Raw genomic sequence first — 21,785 nt, 5'->3', positions numbered from 1 at the left:
ACTTTTAGTCCGATTGTTGAGACAACAACAATTCGTGTTATTTTGGCTTTAGTTGTGAAGTTTGGTTGGTAGTTGTTAAAAGTAGACATCAACAATGCTTTTCTTAGTGGCGATTTTCTGAAGAGATTTATATGACCCAACCTCCTAGTTTTGAACAGTAACATGGGCATCAACAGTTAGTGTGCAAGCTAAAAAAGGCACTATATGGCCTCAAGTAGGCTCAATGAGCCTAGTTTTCTAAGCTAAAGGAATTTTTGCTTGTTTCTGATTTTGTTCTATCCAAATTCAATGTTTCTCTCTTTGTTAAGAAGGTAGAATGTATAACACCCATTCCCGTTTCTGTCACCAAAATAGGGTCACAGAGAGTAACCATACATATTAGAATATTTACATAATTTAGATAATTTATTCATCAATTAAATTCCCTATTTATAAATATGACACGTTTTGGATTAAACCATACTTGAACAGGTATTAAATCGAGCCTTTAAGGCCCTAACATAAGTTTACGAACAAACAGGGACCAAATCGATACAAATCAGAATATTAAAGACAAAAATGGAAAATTTTGCCTACATGGGTCATACGGCTGTGTGGCTCTACCACACATCCGTGTGGCTCTCCCACACGCCCGTGTGGCCATTCCACACGCTCATGTACCCAACTGTGTGCCAGACTGTGTAACTCACTAACTTGGGCCACACACTCGTGTCTCAGCCCTTGTGAACCCTGCACCTAGCATGCCCAGAGCACATGCCCATGTGGTCTGCCCGTGTGAAACACACGGTCGTGTGACAGCCCGTGTCTAGGCCGTGTGCAACCTTCAAAATGCAATCAAATATGCTCAAAGCATTCCAAAGCAAATAGCCTCTTTGCCAAACCAATGAGCCTTTAATAACACCACAACTCAAACACCTAAACAATTCATTTCTTAATTTGAACATACAAGACACAAAGCACATTCATAGTCTTGCTTTTCCAACCAAAGTACTTTACTCATTCATGAACAAACCACACCAATTTCCATGCTCACTCACACTCTTGCATATGCCATAACACAATCCAACTCATGCCACTCAAAATGTACTTAACTTAGATCACAAATTTATGGCAATCAAGACACACAACCATTACACATATACAATCACAATATACTCAATGGCCCTATTACATGTCATATAACCAAGTTATTCAAAATCTACTAAAAGAGTCCTAGAGATAGTGTGTTTCTTTGAGCTTGATCCGATCTCCCAACCGCAAAAATGAAATCTACAAAATAAAGAACAAACAAAGTAAGCTTACTTGAAGCTTAATAAGTTCGTAAAAATAACGATAGAGCTTACCAAAAGTTAACAACACAATTGAATAAAAACTAAGATAATTCCTTGTCGTTCACAATCCACCATAGATAAGAGCTACACGTTTCATTAAATCAATTTTCTCAGATGTCATTAGCTCGTCATTTTAAAAATGCAGGGTACCGCTCATTCGAGCTAGTTTCCAGCACATTAACCGTTTCGCAATGCTGCTCACACAAGCTGACGAGGATCTGCAACTTATGCAAGACCTCAGCCATCGCTATGGTTCATTTATTAGAATAGAGCATTCAGTTATTTCACTATTTCTCGATGCTGCTCACACAAGCTATCGAGAAATCCGCAACTAATGCAAGATTCTCAGCCATCGAAACGGTCTACATTATCAGAATAGAATATTTAATCATTTAATCATTTCACATCCTGGCCCAAGGTCGAATCACCTTAATCGTTCGTATCACCAACTCTCAATTGATCAAGTATGCTTAAAAATTCCACATCTCAAATATAGAAAATGTATGGAAAGAAACAATAATTATAACAATTAGAAATACGAATTTACCAAGCTGATTTGTAGTAATAGCCAAAGTACAGGGACTACTCCACTACCTTTTATTTTCCTCAGCTATCAACACTTTCGTGATTTAAAACAATAATTTCATTAAATTGATTGAATCAACAGAAATTTTAAACAATTTATGTAATTAAGTCTCTTTTGACATTTTACAAAAATTACCCTAAACTTTTCATTTATATTCAATTTAGTCCTCAAGCCCTAATCATGCAATTAACCCAATTTTCTTAGAAACCCAATATAGACGATTGGTAACCATCACCATATCAGCTTTTACTTGAGGTTATTTCACTTTAAATCTTTGAAATTTTAACACTTTAACAATTTAATCCTTAAACCTTAAAATCATCAAAAACCACTTTACAATATAGTCCTATCTAGCAACTAAAATAAATAATCCTTCACAAAATTTCAAGATTAGCTAAATCTCAACAATGACATAATTCAAAAAATTTAACAATTTTGCAAATCAATCCACGGGCTAGCTAGATTAAGCTAATACGAGCTCAAAAACATAAAAATTACTAAAAACGAGCATCAAAACACTTACCAATTGAAGATTTAAAGTAAAAGCATGAAACCTTAAATTTTTCTCTCCTTGTACCGTGGAGAAGATGAAGAAATAAGTTAAATTATTCTTTTCTTTTCTCTTCTTTAATATATACATAGGTTATTTTGTAAATATTTTAAAGTTCCTAATTAAACATTAATTAATCACAATTAACCTTAATTAAACTTATTCATTTAAATAAATAACCATGTTGATCCACCCATTAAAATCTTTATGGACTAATTTATTCATTTAGCCCTCTTAATTTAGTAAACTCTACTTTTAAAGCTTTTACGATTCAATTCTTTTTACTTAATTAACTATCTAAATGATATAATCTCGTAACTAAATTTTAATGCTACATTAATGAACTCGTAAATATTTAAACTAATAAATATTTATGAACTGACACGTCAGATTTGTGGTCCCAAAATCACTGTTTTCGATACCACTGAAAAACAGGTTGTTACAGAAGGTATGATCCTTTATGTTTTGGTATATGTGGACGATATTATTGTCACTCGGAACCATCAAGGTAATATAGATGATGTGATTCGGCTCGGTTGATTGAGTTGATTCACTTGATTGCCCGATCGTCAACGAGAAGTGTCGTTCAATTTTGTAGATCAATGGAGTTAGGTTGATTTATAAGCGGAAGTAAACAAAATGGGTTCAAAAGATGGCTTGGCTTTGAAGATGGATAGGTTCGATTTTAACAAAGAAAATAACTTATAAGTTGAAACATAAAAATGGGATGGAATATGAACTCAAGCGTCAAGATCGATTCAAAACTATGTAGAGTATTGCCCCGGGACTTATATTGCTCAAGGTGGGTTAAATGGTTTATCGAAGATGGACCTTGACCCGTTACAGAAGGTATGATCCTTTATGTTTTGGTATATGTGGACGATATTATTGTCACTGGGAACCATCAAGGTAATATAGATGCTTTTGTTAAAACTCTGAATACTCAGTTCTCGTTGAAAAACTTGGGATAAATGAGTTACTTTTTAGGTATTGAAGTCTCTTATACTACTAATAGATTGTTTTTAAGTTAGCACAAATACATTCTTGATCTACTCAAGAAAGCTCGTATGGATCAGGCTAAAGGCTCTCCTACACCTATGGCCACATTGACAAATTTGTCTCAACATGTTAGAAGTGCTATAGAGAATGAATTTGAGGATAGGAGCATTGTGGGAGCTTTGCAATATGTTGTCATCACCAGGCCTGACATTACGTTTGCTGTCAATAAAGTTTATAAGTTCATGCATAAGGCTCTTGATCAACACTTCAAAGCTGTCAAGTGCATCTTGCGATATCTCCAAAACATTGTGGACTATGGTTTTCACTTCACAACTATTTCTAGTTTAGATTTGGTTGGTTATTCTGATGCTAATTGGGGAACTGAGTTGGACGATAGGGTATCTACAACGGGGTTTTATGTTTTTATTAGTGGTAATCTCATGTCTTGGGGATCTAAGAAACAACAGGTTGTGTCCAGGTCCACAACAGAAGCGGAGTACAGGGTGTTGGCTCATACTACTACGGAGATTGTCTGGCTGGAGTTATTGTTGTCCGAGTTGCATGTCTCTCTTTCAAGGAAGGCAGTAGTATGGTGTGATAACTTAAGGGTTGTTGTTGTGTTTTCCAATCCAGTTTTGCATCCAAAGTTCAAACATGTTGAGTTAGAATTATTTTTTGTTAGAGAAAAGGTGCCTGCTGGAAGTCTGGTCGTGGGACATGTTCCAGCACAGGAACAAGTGGCAGACGTGTTTACAAAACCCTTATTTGCTCTTTTTTTTTTTACTAAGTTTCAATCTTGCCTTAGGGTTGTTACAAAGTTGGATCAGTCAGTAATTGTTAGAAGCAACTCCAAGATGGAAGAATGTTAAAAAATAAGAAGTGTTGCAACAGATTGGTGGTTAAAGTTGTTATAGTCTATTAGCAATTAAGGTTTCTGTTACAATATCAGTTCATAGTTATAGTATAAATATCATGTCTTAGTCTTCAGTATAATGTAAAGAAATGAGATTCTTTTCTACTATCTTGTTATATTTTCTTTGATTATTCGCTATCGATGATATCTCATTACATAACAAACCAAGCTAAGATTAAGTAACTTTAAATCTAAGGACTTAACTAACAAACACAATCATGTAACAAAAAATTCCAATAAAATAAGGATTTTATTGATCGAAAAACAAACCAAATCCACAAAATTGATAACATATTAACAACCATCTAAACAACATTACTATATTAATCATATACAACACAAATGATATTAAAATTAATAAATTATAATAAAGAAAAAACTTGTAGTGAATCTGAAACATACAAATCCGCATAAATCAAAATTGAATTTAACCAAATCAAATAATATTAATAAAATCAAAATTTATCCAATTCTACTCGCCTAAACTTTTCGTGGCTCATGAGGCTGCTAAATTCGGCGGCCCCTCATAGCACACAGTATACGGATAGTCCCTTGGTCACGTGATTCCAATAGACTAATTCGGTTAAAATATAATCCCTAACACGGCCCTATACAGTCCACGGGATGTCCCTTGGTCACGTGATTCCAAAAAGAATTTTTTTTCCCATGGGTAAAATCGAAATCACAAATATCTCCTACGCTACGGTACTGCCATTCTGACGTGGAGACGTATAAGGTAGAAAATCCAAACGGCATTTGTATGGGAAAATGCCGATACTGGGACCCCCCACATTTCAAGGAGGGAAAGCCAAAGCTTAAATAAAGAGGCCGTCTATTTTTAAAAGCCACGCGAAAAAAGAAAAAAGTCATTTCTTTCATCTTAAAGAGACAGCGAGGAAGCCACGAAGATAATAGAGTGATTTTCAATCTCCATTTTAAGGTATTTTTTTTCATTACTTAGCCATTTAATTATTGTTTCTATTTTATATTTTGCTGATCTTTTTCATTTGTTGTTTTGATGGTTAGATTTATTTCGAAAGTGATTGATTTTTTGTGTTCTTTTTGTTTATTTGAGCTTACATTTTGAAGTTTTAGTTAAGATTTATTTGATTTTCCGTCTCTCTTGAGTCCGGATCAGAACACCTCAATTTTTGGATCTTAGTGTGCTTTTCATTGATCAATGCCGTTATTAAACCACAGATCTTTAACTTGTTTTCCATCTCCTTTTCTGTTTTTTTTTAACTTTATTTTTCATTCATAAACTCAACCTTTTACTTTCGCTTATTTTTATTAGAAATTATGAAATCTATTAATAGTAAAGAATAACGAAACTTGTCTTCTAAAATTTTGGTTAATGATATATTAGTTATTGTTTATTGAAAGAACGAGTTATAACTTGAGTAGTAGCTGATTTATTCTTTCATTCAGATATGAACGTGTTTTTTTGGAGGTAAGTGAGTGTTTTCTTTTGCTTAATTTCATATTTAATTAGTTTTACACAAATTGATTTTTTTCTTCTATATAAGCATATTAAGAAGATTCTATTTATTTAAGTACACGGATCAATTTTTACAAAGGTATCAAATATGCATCATCAAAGGCATATCCTACTGATTCCGATGATGAAATCCAAAAATTCTATTAAAAGAATATTATGCGAATCCGGTTATAAAAAATGGACAAGACGATTTATTTAAAAAATATAAAAACATGTTATTGTCTTTATCTTCATTGTAATTTTTTGGCAGTCTTTTTTCTGGAATTTTCGTCTGTAGTTTTCAACTTGATTTAATTATATTTGCCACTTGCCGGATACCGATGAACAATATCAGCTGATTCTTTTTTGTTGTTTAACACTTTTAACTTTAAACTACAAGTCTATAAATCGACTCGTGAATGATTTTTCTATTAAAAATTATGAATAAACCCACCACTACTTGGGTAAGAAGTGAACCGTGGCAGCGCTGTGATTTGATAATTTAGACGGACGGTTTGGTTTTGGTCACGGTGATTGCATCCCGTGATTTAACACATGCTTTTCTAAAATGCCGTGTCGTTATGGGTATGTGCCTGCTCCTCAGGGTGCAATCATAGACTGTGCTTGTTATTTTTAGTTTTAAATATGTATAAATATAATATAAGTTACATGTCAAAACAAATATACATACCAACATTCTAATCACTATTTCTTAAAAAAATTACTGTATAAAAAAAACATTTCAACTAAAGTTAATATGTGATATACTTGACAATTCTTAATTTTACTCCAGTAAAAATATATTAAACATTTTTCATGCATAGATACTAATATGAAAAGCATGAGTTGGGTCGTGTAGATTACTTTTACCGCCAAACCTGGCAAAACTACTGGCAGTGGAATTCATTAAAACTAGAATTTCAATTTATATAAAATTTTTATTAATTAATAATAAATTTTTTAAGGTGCAATAATGTAACATGAATGTATTAATATTAATTAGTTATGTTTAAAATTTTGAATAAATTTATAATACTTTAAATAAAAACTCGATAATATTTTTTATCAATAAATAATAGCTATAATGGTAATGTACGTTGTACTCATATGAAAAAAAAAGCTTAAATTCAAATTCTGGAATTGACATTGTTAGAAAGGGTATTCACAAACCTTGAAAGGGTCAATATCTATGGATAGTACAACGGATATGGAAAATACATTAGTTTTACAAAGATGATAATTCCTTTAAATTGAACTACTATACTTAATGACGGAGCCAAGTAGAGGCCCAGGGGTGCCATGGCCCCCCCAAAGTTTAAATGTATATTTTTTAAATTAGTCATTTGTAAATATACTATGGCTCTCCCAAAAATATAAGTAGGCTCTTCAAGGTTTAAGATTTTTGTAATTTCTCTCTTTGTATATATATTACAATCCTCCTTAAAATATGAGTAGGCCCCTCCAATATTTTTAAATATTAAAATAATATTAAAAATTTATTCTTGATAAAAACAAAGAAAATCTTCTTCAAGAAACTAAATTTCTCATTATGACTTTTGAATTATATTTTTAAAATAATAATAATTTAATATTTTACTTAAAATAATAATATTTTATAAGTAATATAATAATATATATATAAAGAAAAGAAAAATGAACAGACTTTTATTAATCTTTCTCCTTCATATTGGTGCGTAGCAAGAAAAGAAAAAAAAATTCTTATAATTTTTCCTCCAAATTTTAAGTATAAGGTTTGTTTTTCTTCAAATTTTTCATATATTTTGAATCTTTAAAGCTTGTTTTACATATATGTACCAATAATTTTTATATTTTATTAAGTGTATTAAAAGGTGCCATTAAAAGATATTGATGGAAGCTTATTTTGAATTAATTGTTTATATGTTTAAATCGATTGTTATGTAACATATCTAATTTTAATTTGACCCCAAAATTAACATCATGCCACTAACTATACTAAATAATGCAAAAATAAATTATAATTATAATCTATAAAAAACATAATAAGAATTAGTATAAAACATCATAGGAAAAATAACATTAAAATTATTATATATTACCCAAAATTATTTCAAAAAGTTTTAAACAAATTCTTCCAAATTATAAGGACAATTGTTCAACCATAATGAGTTGTCCAGGAAAAAAAACTATGCTTTTATGGATTGTATTATATGCGTATAGATAATTGATATGTTTTCGAAAATTAGATTAATGTTTTGAGCATAATATTTGTATAAGTTACATCAATATATCCTATAAAATATGTATAATAATCCAATTCTTAAGAAAATGTTTAAAAGAAGTTAAAATAATGAAATTAGAGTTAAAAATTTTATGAATATACAAAATATAAGATTAATTAAGAAATGATACAAACACAATTTGAGAAAAATAATTTATGCATGACATAAACAAAAATACTAACAAAATATAAATATATGATCATGTCAAAATCTATATAAAACTAATTATTTATGTTAAAATTTATGTAAAATTATAATACTTTGAAAAACAAAAAATCACAAATGTGAATGCATCATGAACATAAATATATTTTAAAATGAATCACTAAAATAAATTATAAAAAATATGTAATAAATTTCAACAAAACAATGCACATAAATTTATTAACATGTAAAATGAATATAATATGAATATATAAACATGTAAAATATATACATGAAATAAAATATTAATATATATAAATAAACGAAAAAATAACTTAATATAAAATAACATAAAACAATTTCTCATTTTTCCTCCATCATAATTTACTTTAAATAGTTAATGGCATTACGTATGTGTCACAATCTGTAAGCCCCTCAGTTTTAAATTAAGCAATCCCATGCAATGGGATTGTTTTTATGGTAGGTATATAGATGTTCGGCGTAGGGTCGTGTGCATTGCTTAAAAAATTACCTAAATATATCTTTTTTTAATTTAGATTTATTTTTTTTATTTTTTTATAATTTTTTTATAATTTTTTTATATTTTTATTTTTAAAATAAAATCAGGTTGGAGACTAGGAAGCATAAAAATCTGAATGGTTGAGATGAGCAAAAAATCATCCTGCCTTGTCCAATTGCCATTGCCATTGTCATTGCGATTCCTGTTCATATTACTTTACCTCATTTTTTACTAATAGTTTTAATTTAAAATTGTAAATTATATATAATAGTACAATATACATATATGATATTTTATTACATATGATTTTAATACATATGCTAAAATACATAAAATATTTAGAGAGAAATATAATAATCTCAAAAAAAAAAAAAAAAACAACAACAACAGCAACAAGGTCAAGTAAATCTACTACTTATATCTAGACTTATTCATGAGCCAAATAACCCGTCCAACCTGATAGGCTTGATCCAATTTGACACAGGCTTGAACAATATATATATATTATCTCATTCTAGGTTAATGTAACACCCCAAATCGATTAGTTGGATGATCGACCATGCCAAAATGCTACTTGAATAGACTTTAGACTTGGCGTACTTATTGCCTGAGTTTTAAATATTTTATCACTTCGTGTGATATTCACAACGCTTTAGACCAAAATGAATACTACTCTTATAAATATTTTCTCATTCATGTGCACAATATTAATTACATACACATCATAGTTGAAACAAGTCTTTCAAAATTTACAATTCATGAGCTAAGCTTATAGATCGCCTCAATATATACATGTTAAATCCCAAAAGTTGCTAGGCTCACACTAGAAACAACAGATTCTCGCTTAGTCCCTCCCCCAAAGTTCAAAATAGCTTTTGTTACCTGAAAAAAATAAATCAAGAAACATGGTAAGTTCAAGATGAACTCAGTGAGTACGCATGATGTTTAATCACCCATACATACAGCTTGCGTGGAATATAATTCACACATAAAGCCAACTAATATGTTAAATAGTTTACATATGAATATTAGCAACACGCATACAATACACTTCACTCAAATAGACAGTTCACCTTCACTCTCTGCGAACATATGTGTTACGGTAAGTTTAGGTGGATTTACCCACTACAAATTTATACTAAGCAACACGCATACAATACACTTTGCTCAAATAGACAGTTCGTTTTCACTCTCTGCGAACGTATGTGTTATGGTAAGTCTAGATGGATTTACCCAATGCAGAATTATATTGGGTGTAAAACCTTTATGAAAATATACTTGGTTACCATACACCAGACACATGCTTGTGAATTCACACTTGTGGCTTCATGTTTATGAACTCATACCTGCAAATCATGTCTATGGATTCATACCAGAGCTCGTATATACGTTCTCATACCTGAGCTCGTATATACCTGAGCATCTGTCTACCATCCTGGAGACGAACCTATTGAGCGTAACCACCCTCCCTGCTAGACACTGAATATCCTTGCTAGTTCTCAGGGGAGGTATATCCAAAATAGCTCAAATTTTTTCTGAGTTCGTTTCTATCCTTTTTTTCTAAAACCAGAAAGCTTAAGAATTTGCCTACTTTTACATCGAAAACACATTTCTTTGGGCTCAATTTCATGCTATGAGCTTGTAAAACGGAAAAAGCCTCTGACAAATCTTGAACATGCATTTTAGATTAGAGCTCTTTACCAACATGGCATTAACGTAAACCTTACTGTGCGCAATTTGCTTTCTGAAAATTTTGTTAAATAATCTCTAGTAAGTTGCACTTGCGTTTTTCAAACCAAAAGGTATAACCCGATAGCAAAAAAAAAAAAACATTCTTCTATGATAAAGGTTATTTTATCTTGATATTTTGGGGCTATAGATATTTGGTTATAACCTAAAAATCATCCATAAAACTAATAAATTTATGCCCCGAGGACGCATTCACCAACTTATCAATCGAGGGTAAAAGAAAATTGTCATTGGGGCAAGATTTGTTAAGGCTGGTGAAGTCAATACACATTTTCCATTTTCCACTAGCTTTCTTCACCATCATTACATTCGAAACGCAATCAGGATACGCCACCTCTCTGATGAACTTCGCTGAAAGCAGTTTCCCTACTTCTATTTTATGGCCTCTACAACTTGAAGAGTAAATTTTTTTTCTACTTAACTGGTTTAACCTCGGGAAACACATTTAACTTATGAACAACCATTTGAGGATCCACCTTAGGCATATTCGCAGTCGACCACGCAAAAACATTGGAATTCACTCTTAAACACTGAATCAAGTCTTCTTTTTCCTCTAACATCCAAACTATCCAAATCCAAAACTTGACCATCCACTCTTGTCTGTCGTGAAAACTGCCTATGCAGCACTTGCTCGTGTGTTTTCTTGACTGATAACATCTGACACTGTCTAGTTGTTCATTGATCAAATTTATAAAGCCTATCCTTGTTCTTGTAGGAAACTTAATCTTCATACATAATGGTGCAACCATCATCTAAGCCATTCTCATTATGGGACGCCCAAAAATGGTATTATAGTCCATTGGATGGTCTACCACAAAGAACTGTACATATTCTGTCGTGGTGTGCTCGTCTTCCCCCAATGTAATGGGTAAAGTAATGCATCCTTTTAACTCGATAGAATCGTTCGCAAAACTATATAATGGACTTCCCCTCTTTAAAGCTTACTCTTTCAACCCCATTTTCTGGTAAGCATCCCAAGTTAATAGCTCCACAACATTGCCATTATCAACCAATATTCTCTTCACCTCAAATTTGTTATAATTGCTACATAACCATTAGGTCATTTCCTTCTTCATCACACATCATGCCCTTATCTCCATCATTAAATTCCACCTTCTATTTTTCTTGTTGACACAACCCTTTTCGGCGAGCTGACTGACATTACGCTTCTAAAGTAAGCCTTTCTCTTTATGTTAGAGGTCGCCTAGTCTTCATCTGTAACAATTATCACATGTATTGTTCCTATAACATTTTGCTTGTCATTGTCCTCACCTCGCAAACTTTGAACTAACGGAGTAGTATCTTGAGTTATAAAATCTTTTAGCTCGTCATTCCTAATCGCTTCTTCAATATAATCCTTTAAAGAATGCAATCCTCGATCTTATGTCCCCCGTCGTTGTGAAAGTTACACTTATCCCTCGAGTTTGACCTCGATACATTACGTCGTATGGGTGGAGGACTTGGCAAGATGCCTAAACTTTTAACCTAGCAAAGGATATAGGAACGAGTAACATTTAATGGAGTATAAGTTTCAAATCTTCCATGAGGGGCACACCTTCTTGTGTGTTTAGGTTAAGATATTTGAAATGCTCTCGACGATTCATTTTGTGAATAACTCCTTTGTTGCCCCTCGCTTTGTACGTGTAAATTCTGAAAAAGTGGACCCTAACGATTATGAATCCCTTCCCGGTTTCTAAATTATCTGTCATCTCTTTGGAATGTACTACGGGTCGCTCTATTAATTTCCTCCACTTTAATAAACTTATGGGCCCTCTTATAAAAATCTGCCAAAATTTGTGGCTTATTATTAGTAAACGAGTATTGTACGTGATCATTTTGAATACCCATGATAAAAACATCAATAACCCACTAATCCTCTAAATTCTTGGTATTTAACGTTGCTGCAAGAAAACGTTTAACATAATCCTGTAAGGACTCTCCATCCTTTTGCTTTACTGACATTAAACCCATAGGAGTGCTCATTATTGTTCTATGAGCCTGGAATTTTCCCAAGAACATCTAACTCAATTGTGAAAAACTCTGGCCCAATGGGAGAGACATACATATCTTTTGCACTTTCGTTAAGGGTTGTTGAGATGGCCTTGCACTTCACGGCATTAGAGGCCCTTAGCACATTCATATAATCAATATACTATATGAGATGCGCTTGGGATCACTTCTTCCTTCGAACATTTCCTTTGGAACTTTGAACTTGGTTGGAAATCCCACAGTAGCTACCTCAGGAGCCAGTGGATTGTTAGAACAAAAAAACCAATCCATATCATGGGCGTCAGGATGTAAAGCCCGCAGATCTTTATGCAGAGCATCCATTTCATTCTGCAATGGCTTTGCATGTGCCCCTACATTCTCCTTCTAGGCGAGCATGACGTTGTCTTGAAGATCATAATTGTCAAACTGCATCTTCTTCTTCAATTCTTCATTTTGTCTTAACAATTCTTGCTGAAATGTTTACCACTATTCAAACCTAGTACTTTGTAAAGCCATTTGTTCCTTCACCAACCTTATTTGCTTCTACAGAAGACATAACTATTGTGGTGATGCTTCCTGACTAAAAGGAGCATTGAGATCGAAAGAGTTGGAGGTACATGCATGGGCCGAGTTACCCAAATTTTTTGGTTGATTAGCAAACCAACCAACAAAAAGATTCATCTCACTAGGTTGATTGCCAGCGCCAGAACCTTCTGCTTGTCTTGTCAAATATTTCATAGGGAAATTCTCATTGGGATGAGCCATTTTGGTTTTTTAGCAATTTGAAAATCGAAAGTTCGTCCACGCTTACCGCACTAAATTGTTGAGTGTTCTCTCTCTCCTCTTTAGATGGTAAAGTTATGTATTTATATATGATTATTGTTTATTGATGTGATATCCTAGATAGGTTCTATGCATGCTAACACATACCATACTCTAGGTTTAACACGTGTTTATACGATGGGGGTTCACCTATGTAGTGGCGTGTGAACCCACATCGCGCGATCTTATGTGCGATGCGAACCCTTAGTGTCATGCGAGCTCGATATATGAATCGTGTAAAATCCAATCTGAACTCAATCAGGTTATGGGTCTTTTATAATGAGTATTATAACAGTAGTAATTGATGGTGTGCAATTATTGATTTAGTATATTTTTGGGCCATTCCTAGCCTTGAAATAACAACAATATGAAATTCACTTAACAAGTCTAGTCCATTATTTTCTTCTTAGTAGTACTTGAATTGGTTTTTCCTTTTAAATTCCAAGTTCTATTGCTCTGCAGATCTTGGATTCACATGGAGAATATTTAATATTCACCGTAGAAAATTGGTTAAATTATGATTTCTTCCATGTACTAACCTGATTATGGAGATTTAGTTTATATTTTTAATTTTACATAATGTAATCATCCTATTATTATAATTAATGTTATAACTTAGTGCAAATAACTTACTTTGTTAAAAATTTCATTAGTTGGGTGATGCGAATATTTAAAAGAGAAATCCAAAATTATCTATCATTTAAAAAGTAAAATTATCATTATTTAAATAACTATTTTTACTAATTTATCATTATCTTGTGATTTTAACTATCTTTTCTTAAAAAAACCCAAAATTATATAAATAATTTTTTAATGGTATTAGTTATTTGGACTAAGATGTCATATTAAGATCAATTATCATTTTCTCTCTATTATGTTTAAATTTGAGATTTAATCTTTATATTTTAATTTACTATTTTATTTTAATATATCATTAGTTAATTTCAATGGTTAGTTATTTTGTTTAAAACAATTATGTGGATTTTCTTAAAGCATCATCTCAACAAACATACATACATAAAAATCCATGTTAACGTAATGAGTTCAAATTTTATATGTATAAACCTGATATAAAAATAAATAAAATTTTAATTGAAATGCTTGAAAAGATTTAAATATATCTCATTATGTCTATCTAAATTTTAATTGAAATGCTTGAAAAGATTTAAATAAATCTCATTAAGTCTATGCGTCTTTAATAAATTTACGCCACGTAATATATATATTTTATTTTAAAGGAAATCTTATAAGCTTTTATTAAAATTGTAATTATTTTTTCACCAAATTTTTTTAATTTTATATTAATTATATAAGAATTGAAATTGATAAAAATAAAAAATTATAATAATAAAATAGAAATAAATTAAATTAAATCAATTCATTATATATAATTAAATTAAAAATATAAATAATCTAATAAATCAAATTTTGACAAGATAGTTTTAAATTAATCTACAACATTAAATATTTTTTAATAATTCAAAAATTAAATCAATTGAAAAGATTTTTTCTGATATGATGAGTTTATTACATTCGAAATAAAAATAATATAATGAGTTTATTAAATTTAAAATAAAAATATGTATAATTTATAAAACATCAAAATTATGAAGGTTGCCTGATTTGAATTGATCTGGATCTGAGAAAATCCAAATCTAAAAAAATGAGTTCAATAAAAACATAAGCTCGAAAATAGTCTCGAACTCATCCAAATTTGAAATAATTCAAATCTAAAGACAACCCGATTCAGATCGACGAAGAATATATATATATATATATATATATATATATATATATATATTTACTCTTGATACTAAGTAAAACATACAACTCTTTTGAACAAAAACTGATCTCAATAATAAGTGTTTTAACTTTTAAATATTTACTAGTATTTTCTTCCACTTATGAAAGTTGACAAACTAGTGAGTTTGAGCGGGTTTGAATTTGATTCTCTTCAGATTTAAATTATTTCAGGTTTGACTTATCTCAGGATGGAATCAACTCAATTTAGATATTCTTTGGCAAAATTTTTCTTGAAATCAAAATTTTGTGTACTTAAAATTTTATATTCGAATTAGTTTAGGTCAAATAAGCTTAGATAGATTTAAATGATTTTGAAATTTTATAAGTTATAAACTCATTATACCCAAAAAGCAATCTTTTCCATTGATATGAATTTTTGTATTAATAAAAAAATTAATTTTAGTTTAATGTTGTAGATTTAATTTAAGAAATCTTATTAAAATTTAATATATTATATTATTTATATTTTTTCTATAAATTAATATATATGATCAATTGGCTTAAAATTTTTATTTCTTATCAATTTTAATTCTTTTACAATTAATATAAAATTGAAAAGATCATTTTTAATTTTAATTAATGTTTATAGGATATAAAATGAAAAATAAAAAAAGGTATACGAGGGACACGGAGGGGGCAAGCGCCTGGGGCAGAGGATTTATATTCCATATAAAAGATATAAAAAAAGGAGAGGCAGAAACACATTGTAAAAGTAGTGATATTTTAGTCATTATTCAATTGAATTGGTGTCTAATTTATTTATAATATCAACTCAGTTAAGGTATTAGTCAATAGTATAGATCTTTATCTACCTTAGTGTTTTAATTGAAATAGCTAGTAGTGTTAACTATTTGGAATAACTAATGATATTATAAAAAAAGGTAAATATATTTCAATGTTCAAAATAGTACCTAAGATTTTTTTCTGTTTAATTGGGTACCTAAGCTTGTCCTCAAGGTTCAATTTGGTACCTAAATTTTGCTTTTAGTTTAAAATTAGTACTTGAACTTGGCTTGATAGGTCAAATTGGTTCAAATAAGTCTTTCTTTTAGAATCAAATAAGTCATTTATTGTACATACTAATTTGGACTAAAAACCAAATTCATGTACTAATTCAAACTAAGAAATCAAGTTCAGATGCCTAATTTGACTAAAATAAATTTTAGGTACTAAATTAAACTTTAAAGTCAAGTTCAAGTACCTAATTGAACAAAAAAAATCTGAAGTACTAATTTAAACCTGATAGTCAAGTTCAAGTATCAAAATGTATATTATCAACTAATATGGTTGTTGTAGGGGTTTAGAGGTTAAGATTGAGTAATTAACATGGAGAAACCATGTTTGTTCTTTTAACCATTTCCACTATCCATTTATTTTTTCAGGGTGTGGAACAATGGGTGCTGGAGGCAGAATGTCGGTTCCAACGAGTCCAAAAAAACCCGAATTCAACTCACTGAAGCGAGTTCCATACTCAAAGCCACCCTTCACTCTGAGTGAAATCAAGAAAGCCATCCCACCACACTGTTTCCAGCGCTCCGTTTTACGCTCATTCTCATATCTCCTTTACGACTTTATATTGGCCTCTCTTTTCTACCATGTGGCCACCAATTACTTCCCTAACCTTCCTCAGCTTCTCTCCAACGTGGCTTGGCCTCTTTATTGGGCCATGCAAGGTTGCATTTTGACCGGCGTTTGGGTCATAGCCCATGAATGTGGCCACCATGCTTTCAGTGATTATCAATGGCTTGACGACACCGTGGGCCTTATCCTCCACTCTTCTCTCTTAGTTCCATATTTCTCTTGGAAATATAGCCACCGTCGTCACCATTCTAACACCGGTTCCCTCGAAAGGGATGAAGTGTTCGTTCCCAAGAAAAAATCTGGTTTAAGATGGTGGGCCAAACACTTCAACAATCCACCGGGTCGGTTTCTGTCAATCACCATTCAACTTACCCTTGGTTGGCCGCTTTACTTAGCTTTCAACGTTGCCGGCCGGCCTTACGACAGGTTCGCTTGCCACTATGACCCTTACGGCCCCATATTTTCCGACCGGGAACGACTCCAAATCTATATCTCTGACGCCGGCGTCCTCGCTGTTGCCTATGCGCTCTACCGTCTCGTGTTGGCCAAAGGGGTAGGTTGGGTTATTAGCGTTTATGGGGTGCCATTATTGGTGGTTAACGCCTTCTTAGTAATGATCACGTATTTGCAACACACTCACCCATCTTTGCCGCACTATGATTCCTCGGAGTGGGACTGGATGAGAGGAGCTTTATCAACTGTGGACAGAGATTATGGGATTTTAAACAAGGTTTTCCATAACATAACCGACACTCATGTGGCTCATCATTTGTTTTCGACAATGCCTCACTATCATGCAATGGTGGCCACCAAGGCGATAAAGCCAATATTGGGGGAATACTATCAGTTCGATGGGATGCCTGTCTATAAGGCGATATGGAGGGAGGCGAAGGAGTGTCTCTACGTTGAACCAGATGAGGGTGACAAGGATAAAGGTGTGTTTTGGTTTAGAAACAAGCTTTAAATATTTGCATTTTACCTTAGGCATGTTCTAGTCGTTGATGTTTTAAGGATATTTTAGCCGACATACTTGGTTTTCCTTTTTGGGACTTTTTAGCTTTGTATTTGCAGACAATAATCTTGTTCACTATTAAATAATGGTAGAAATAAATACACAGCATGGATTGGCAATAATTAATTTACTTTCAAGCTTGACACCTAATAAGTTTTTGAAGTTTGTTTTATAAAAAAAATGGTTTTTCAGTTTGAGTTATTGCCATAATATATGAATATTGATGTTGATTTTATACAACTGTTTATATATATAAATTTTGATTTTATTTAGATTATAATAAATTAATAACATAGCACCATTTTCAGTTTGCTTTTGTGTATATAAAATGTTACGTTTACTAAGAATAATTAGATTTATTTTCTTTTTAAAATGTGTACAATTTAATCCAAACTATAATAATATATAATTGAGTTAAAATTGAATATATATATAATTATATCAAATTAAAGTTGATGTAACATATTACACATTTAATTAAAATTCATATGTAAATTTTGAGGTTTATTCCAAACTAATTTTTATAATCAAGATTGTTAGGATCAATAATCACTAAGAGAGGGTTACTTGGTGTTTAAAAAATTAAAGCAAAAATGGCAAACAATAGACTCAAAAATTTATAGTGGTTCAACTCCAATGGTCTACCTCCACTATATTAACTTACCACAATTAATGATTTTTAAATTCACTAAATCTGAACCTTTCAAAGATAAAGTTTAACCTTTACAATCTATATTTTTCAAAAGTCAACTTAAGTTTTCTACCTAAAACCTTAAGTAAATCCTCATAAAATGGGAAATAAAGTTTGAAAGGATTATCACTCCTAGAAAGTTGATATATAAAAATTAAGCACTCACACACACAAAAAAGAAAAAAAAAGAATGAAAAAAATGATAACCTCACAAGTGTATACAAGAGAAAATGAGAATAACAATGAGAAAGGATTGGATTTTTGCTCTTGATCTTTGTAAGCTTGTTTCTTCACTTTTTTGAGTGTTTTAGTGATCCATTTATACCGATTAATAGTCGTTTGAGGTTGATGGAAATGAATTTGAGCTGTTGGAGTCTTTTAATTTTAACAATAAATGCTTCTACAGAGCTTTAGGTACCAGTACCCAAGTCATAAGGGTCCAATTCCTTCGGTCAAAATGTGACCATTGGGGCCACCTCAACTGGGAAGGGTGCGGTACCTCTTCATTTTGGTGCGATACCTCTTCGTGGAGGAGTTGTACCTACGTAATGGTGCGTCTTAATGGAACAGCCTGGATGTGGTCCCTTTCAAGAAGGGTACAGTACCTATGCATCCATTTTGCTCACAGTTTCTTAGGTAACGCACCTTTTTTCAAAAGGGTTTGGTACCCTTAAGTCACTTTGCTTATTGACTTTTGGGCATTGTACCTTTTTGGTCATTGTACCGCACCTGACGTAGTGCATCTTGAATATATTGATTTTCATTTTAAAAATAAATTGAAAATAATTTCTTAAAAAATCTATTTTTACCATTTATAGATAATTTGTTATTTCACAAAATTAGAAAATCAAACTTAACAATTTCTCACTTTTGATATAACAAAACTTTAAAAAAATTGCATTTGAGAGCTCCCTTAAATAAAAAATTATTTTCAAGTTGAAAACACTCTTTAACTACAAATTTACCAAATTTTAATTTAAAAAATTCTTTTGAAAGCTTTAAAAGAGACAAGTATTTATATTTAGAAAATTTGAAGGATTTGAAAATTAAGTTTGTCCAACATATTTTAATTTTGAAAATGAGTGTTCAATTTGAAAACCAAAGAGAGAGGCAAAGCATAACTCATAAGGCATTAAACAAGACATTGTGTATGGCATAAAAGAACAAGCAGAGAAAACTAAACATCATTCAAAGGATAGATGAGAAAATTATCCAAATTAAAGTCATAAGCAACAACCATAAAACACCATCCTTGTAACACCCCGGACCCGATCACCAAGTCAAGGCACCGGGATGCCATATTTATTGCCGAAACAGCTACAAATAATTACGGATCAATTTATCATTACAGCCAAATTGTTAGGATCATTATACATTTATAACAAAATTCAGACTTATATCCGATCTCTATACTAGCTTAAGAAAGCTCTTTTGATAGTTTGCAATCAATCAATGACTAAATTGTAAGGTTTCTAAAATTTTAGAACAACATCGCAATGTCGGGTTCCATGTTTAGCGTCGCTACTCTTTGACTTGGTCTCGTCGCGACGTGCACTCAACTTTTTATTTTATTATTATCTTTTATTATTCAATAGAGGCCTAGCGTAAACTTAACATAACACATAGAATATATGAAAACAATACAGTAAAGCACCGAAGTGCAATTCACAGTATTGCATCGAAGTGCACAGTCAAAATAAAGAGCGCGCTAAGTTTTTCCTTATGCTATCTATATCCTAATAGTTCTCATATTGTCTACATTGGGCAATTATGATAGAAATCACTTCATTTTCACCTTTTAGAACATAATTTAGATAATTTAAATTTATTTCAAATTAGTCCTTATTGTAACAACTCAATAAACAAAATTATCGACTTTCTTTAACACCGAAACATAATTCACTATCTTATAAGAAAATTCATATTCACTAATAAAATTTTACCATAGCTTCCCACATTTGCATATTTCACAAGTTAGTCTCTTTTTTTTCATAATTATTTCATTTCACTAAAACAATTCACATAATAAATATAATTTAATAATTATTTATATCATTCACTATTCTTTGTAATTCAATCTCACTTTCACTTTTCATATATATACTATTTCATCACACTTCCTTACACATTCTATTTATCCATATAATATTTCATAATTTAACTATAATTTTACATATTTTTCAATTTAATCCTTATCTTTCCACAAATTAAGAACCATTGTAATTTGAATAATAATAATAATAATAATAATAATAATAATAATAATAATAATAATAATAATAATAATGTATTTTTGCATTCTCTACTACATTATTCACTTATCACATATTTTCTTGTAAACTTTCATAACTTTTCAATTTAGTCTTTTTTGTCATAAAAGTTCAATATTCATTAATTATTCACTTTCATACCACTTAGAATTAAATTCAATATCATAAACACTTCCCTAAAATTCTCCATTAATACTTTATTACACATCAAATTTTAGTCACTTTGCTAATTAGTCTTCTTTGCATAAATTTCACTTTACTTACTTTACAATCTTTTCTATTTAGTCCCTACTAGCATATATTTTCATTAGTCACCATCCTCTTAATTAGTATTCACTTCACTTCTATATATCATTACACTTGAATATGTCATTTCAAAATCTTAATACACTTTGTCACTTTTGTATATTTTACAAATTTGTCCCTTTTAATATGAAATTTATTTATTTATTTTATTGCATAATCACTTCAATCAAATAATTTATTATAATATCTTATTTCACATGAAAATTTCACTTTTTATGCACTTCACTTCTCTTATTTCAATTTTAAAATTTACAAATTTTATAATTTAGTCGTTGTCATCATAAAAATTTCATATTTTCTCACAATTTCACTTTTACAATATTTTATACATATTTCATCATCTCATAACACATTTATTAAAATTTTATCATATTTTCCTTATTCACATATTAAATTGTTTCACACTTTATTTTACTAATTTACCATAAAACTTCACCAAATCTACATATTAATCCTTAAATAACAAGAGAATTCATGAGTACTTACCTTTTCCAAGCTTAAATCACTTGCTATTGCTTTTTCCTCATCACTTGATTCATTTTCTCAATCTTTTCTTCAACATCATATCAAAACATAAGACATTTCATACACTTTAACATCTTTTCTATACTTTTCTATCAAGATTAAACTTGAAAACAATATGAAACATTAACATTCATACCTTGTTCTCTTGGAATCAAACTTTAGCTTGCTTTCCTCTCTCTTCCAACTTCTCTTTTCTTGAATCAAAATTGATATTCTTACTCTCCATAGTCTCTTTTATCATTTTTCTCTCTTGGTG

At 30.8% G+C, this 21,785-nt stretch overlaps 1 protein-coding gene across 1 annotated transcript; it reads left to right on the top strand.

Moving 5' to 3' along the window:
• Positions 1 to 5,213: 5,213 nt before the first annotated feature.
• LOC105785453 (delta(12)-fatty-acid desaturase FAD2) lies at positions 5,214 to 17,863 on the top strand. The gene is made up of 2 exons (XM_012611546.2): positions 5,214 to 5,319; positions 16,527 to 17,863. Exon 2 carries the CDS (start codon positions 16,538 to 16,540, stop codon positions 17,687 to 17,689), a length of 1,152 nt encoding a protein of 383 aa, XP_012467000.1. The 5' UTR covers positions 5,214 to 5,319; positions 16,527 to 16,537; the 3' UTR covers positions 17,690 to 17,863.
• The last annotated feature ends 3,922 nt before the right edge of the window (positions 17,864 to 21,785 follow it).

This window comes from Gossypium raimondii, chromosome 1, assembly GCF_025698545.1.
Source record: "Gossypium raimondii isolate GPD5lz chromosome 1, ASM2569854v1, whole genome shotgun sequence".
Lineage (NCBI taxonomy): Eukaryota > Viridiplantae > Streptophyta > Magnoliopsida > Malvales > Malvaceae > Gossypium > Gossypium raimondii.
This window is presented reverse-complemented; position numbering and strand designations above follow the sequence as displayed.

Excerpts from the sequence above, each read along its gene's own strand:
- LOC105785453 (XM_012611546.2), top strand. The coding sequence starts at position 16,538 with ATGGGTGCTGGAGGCAGAATGTCGGTTCCAACGAGTCCAAAAAAACCC.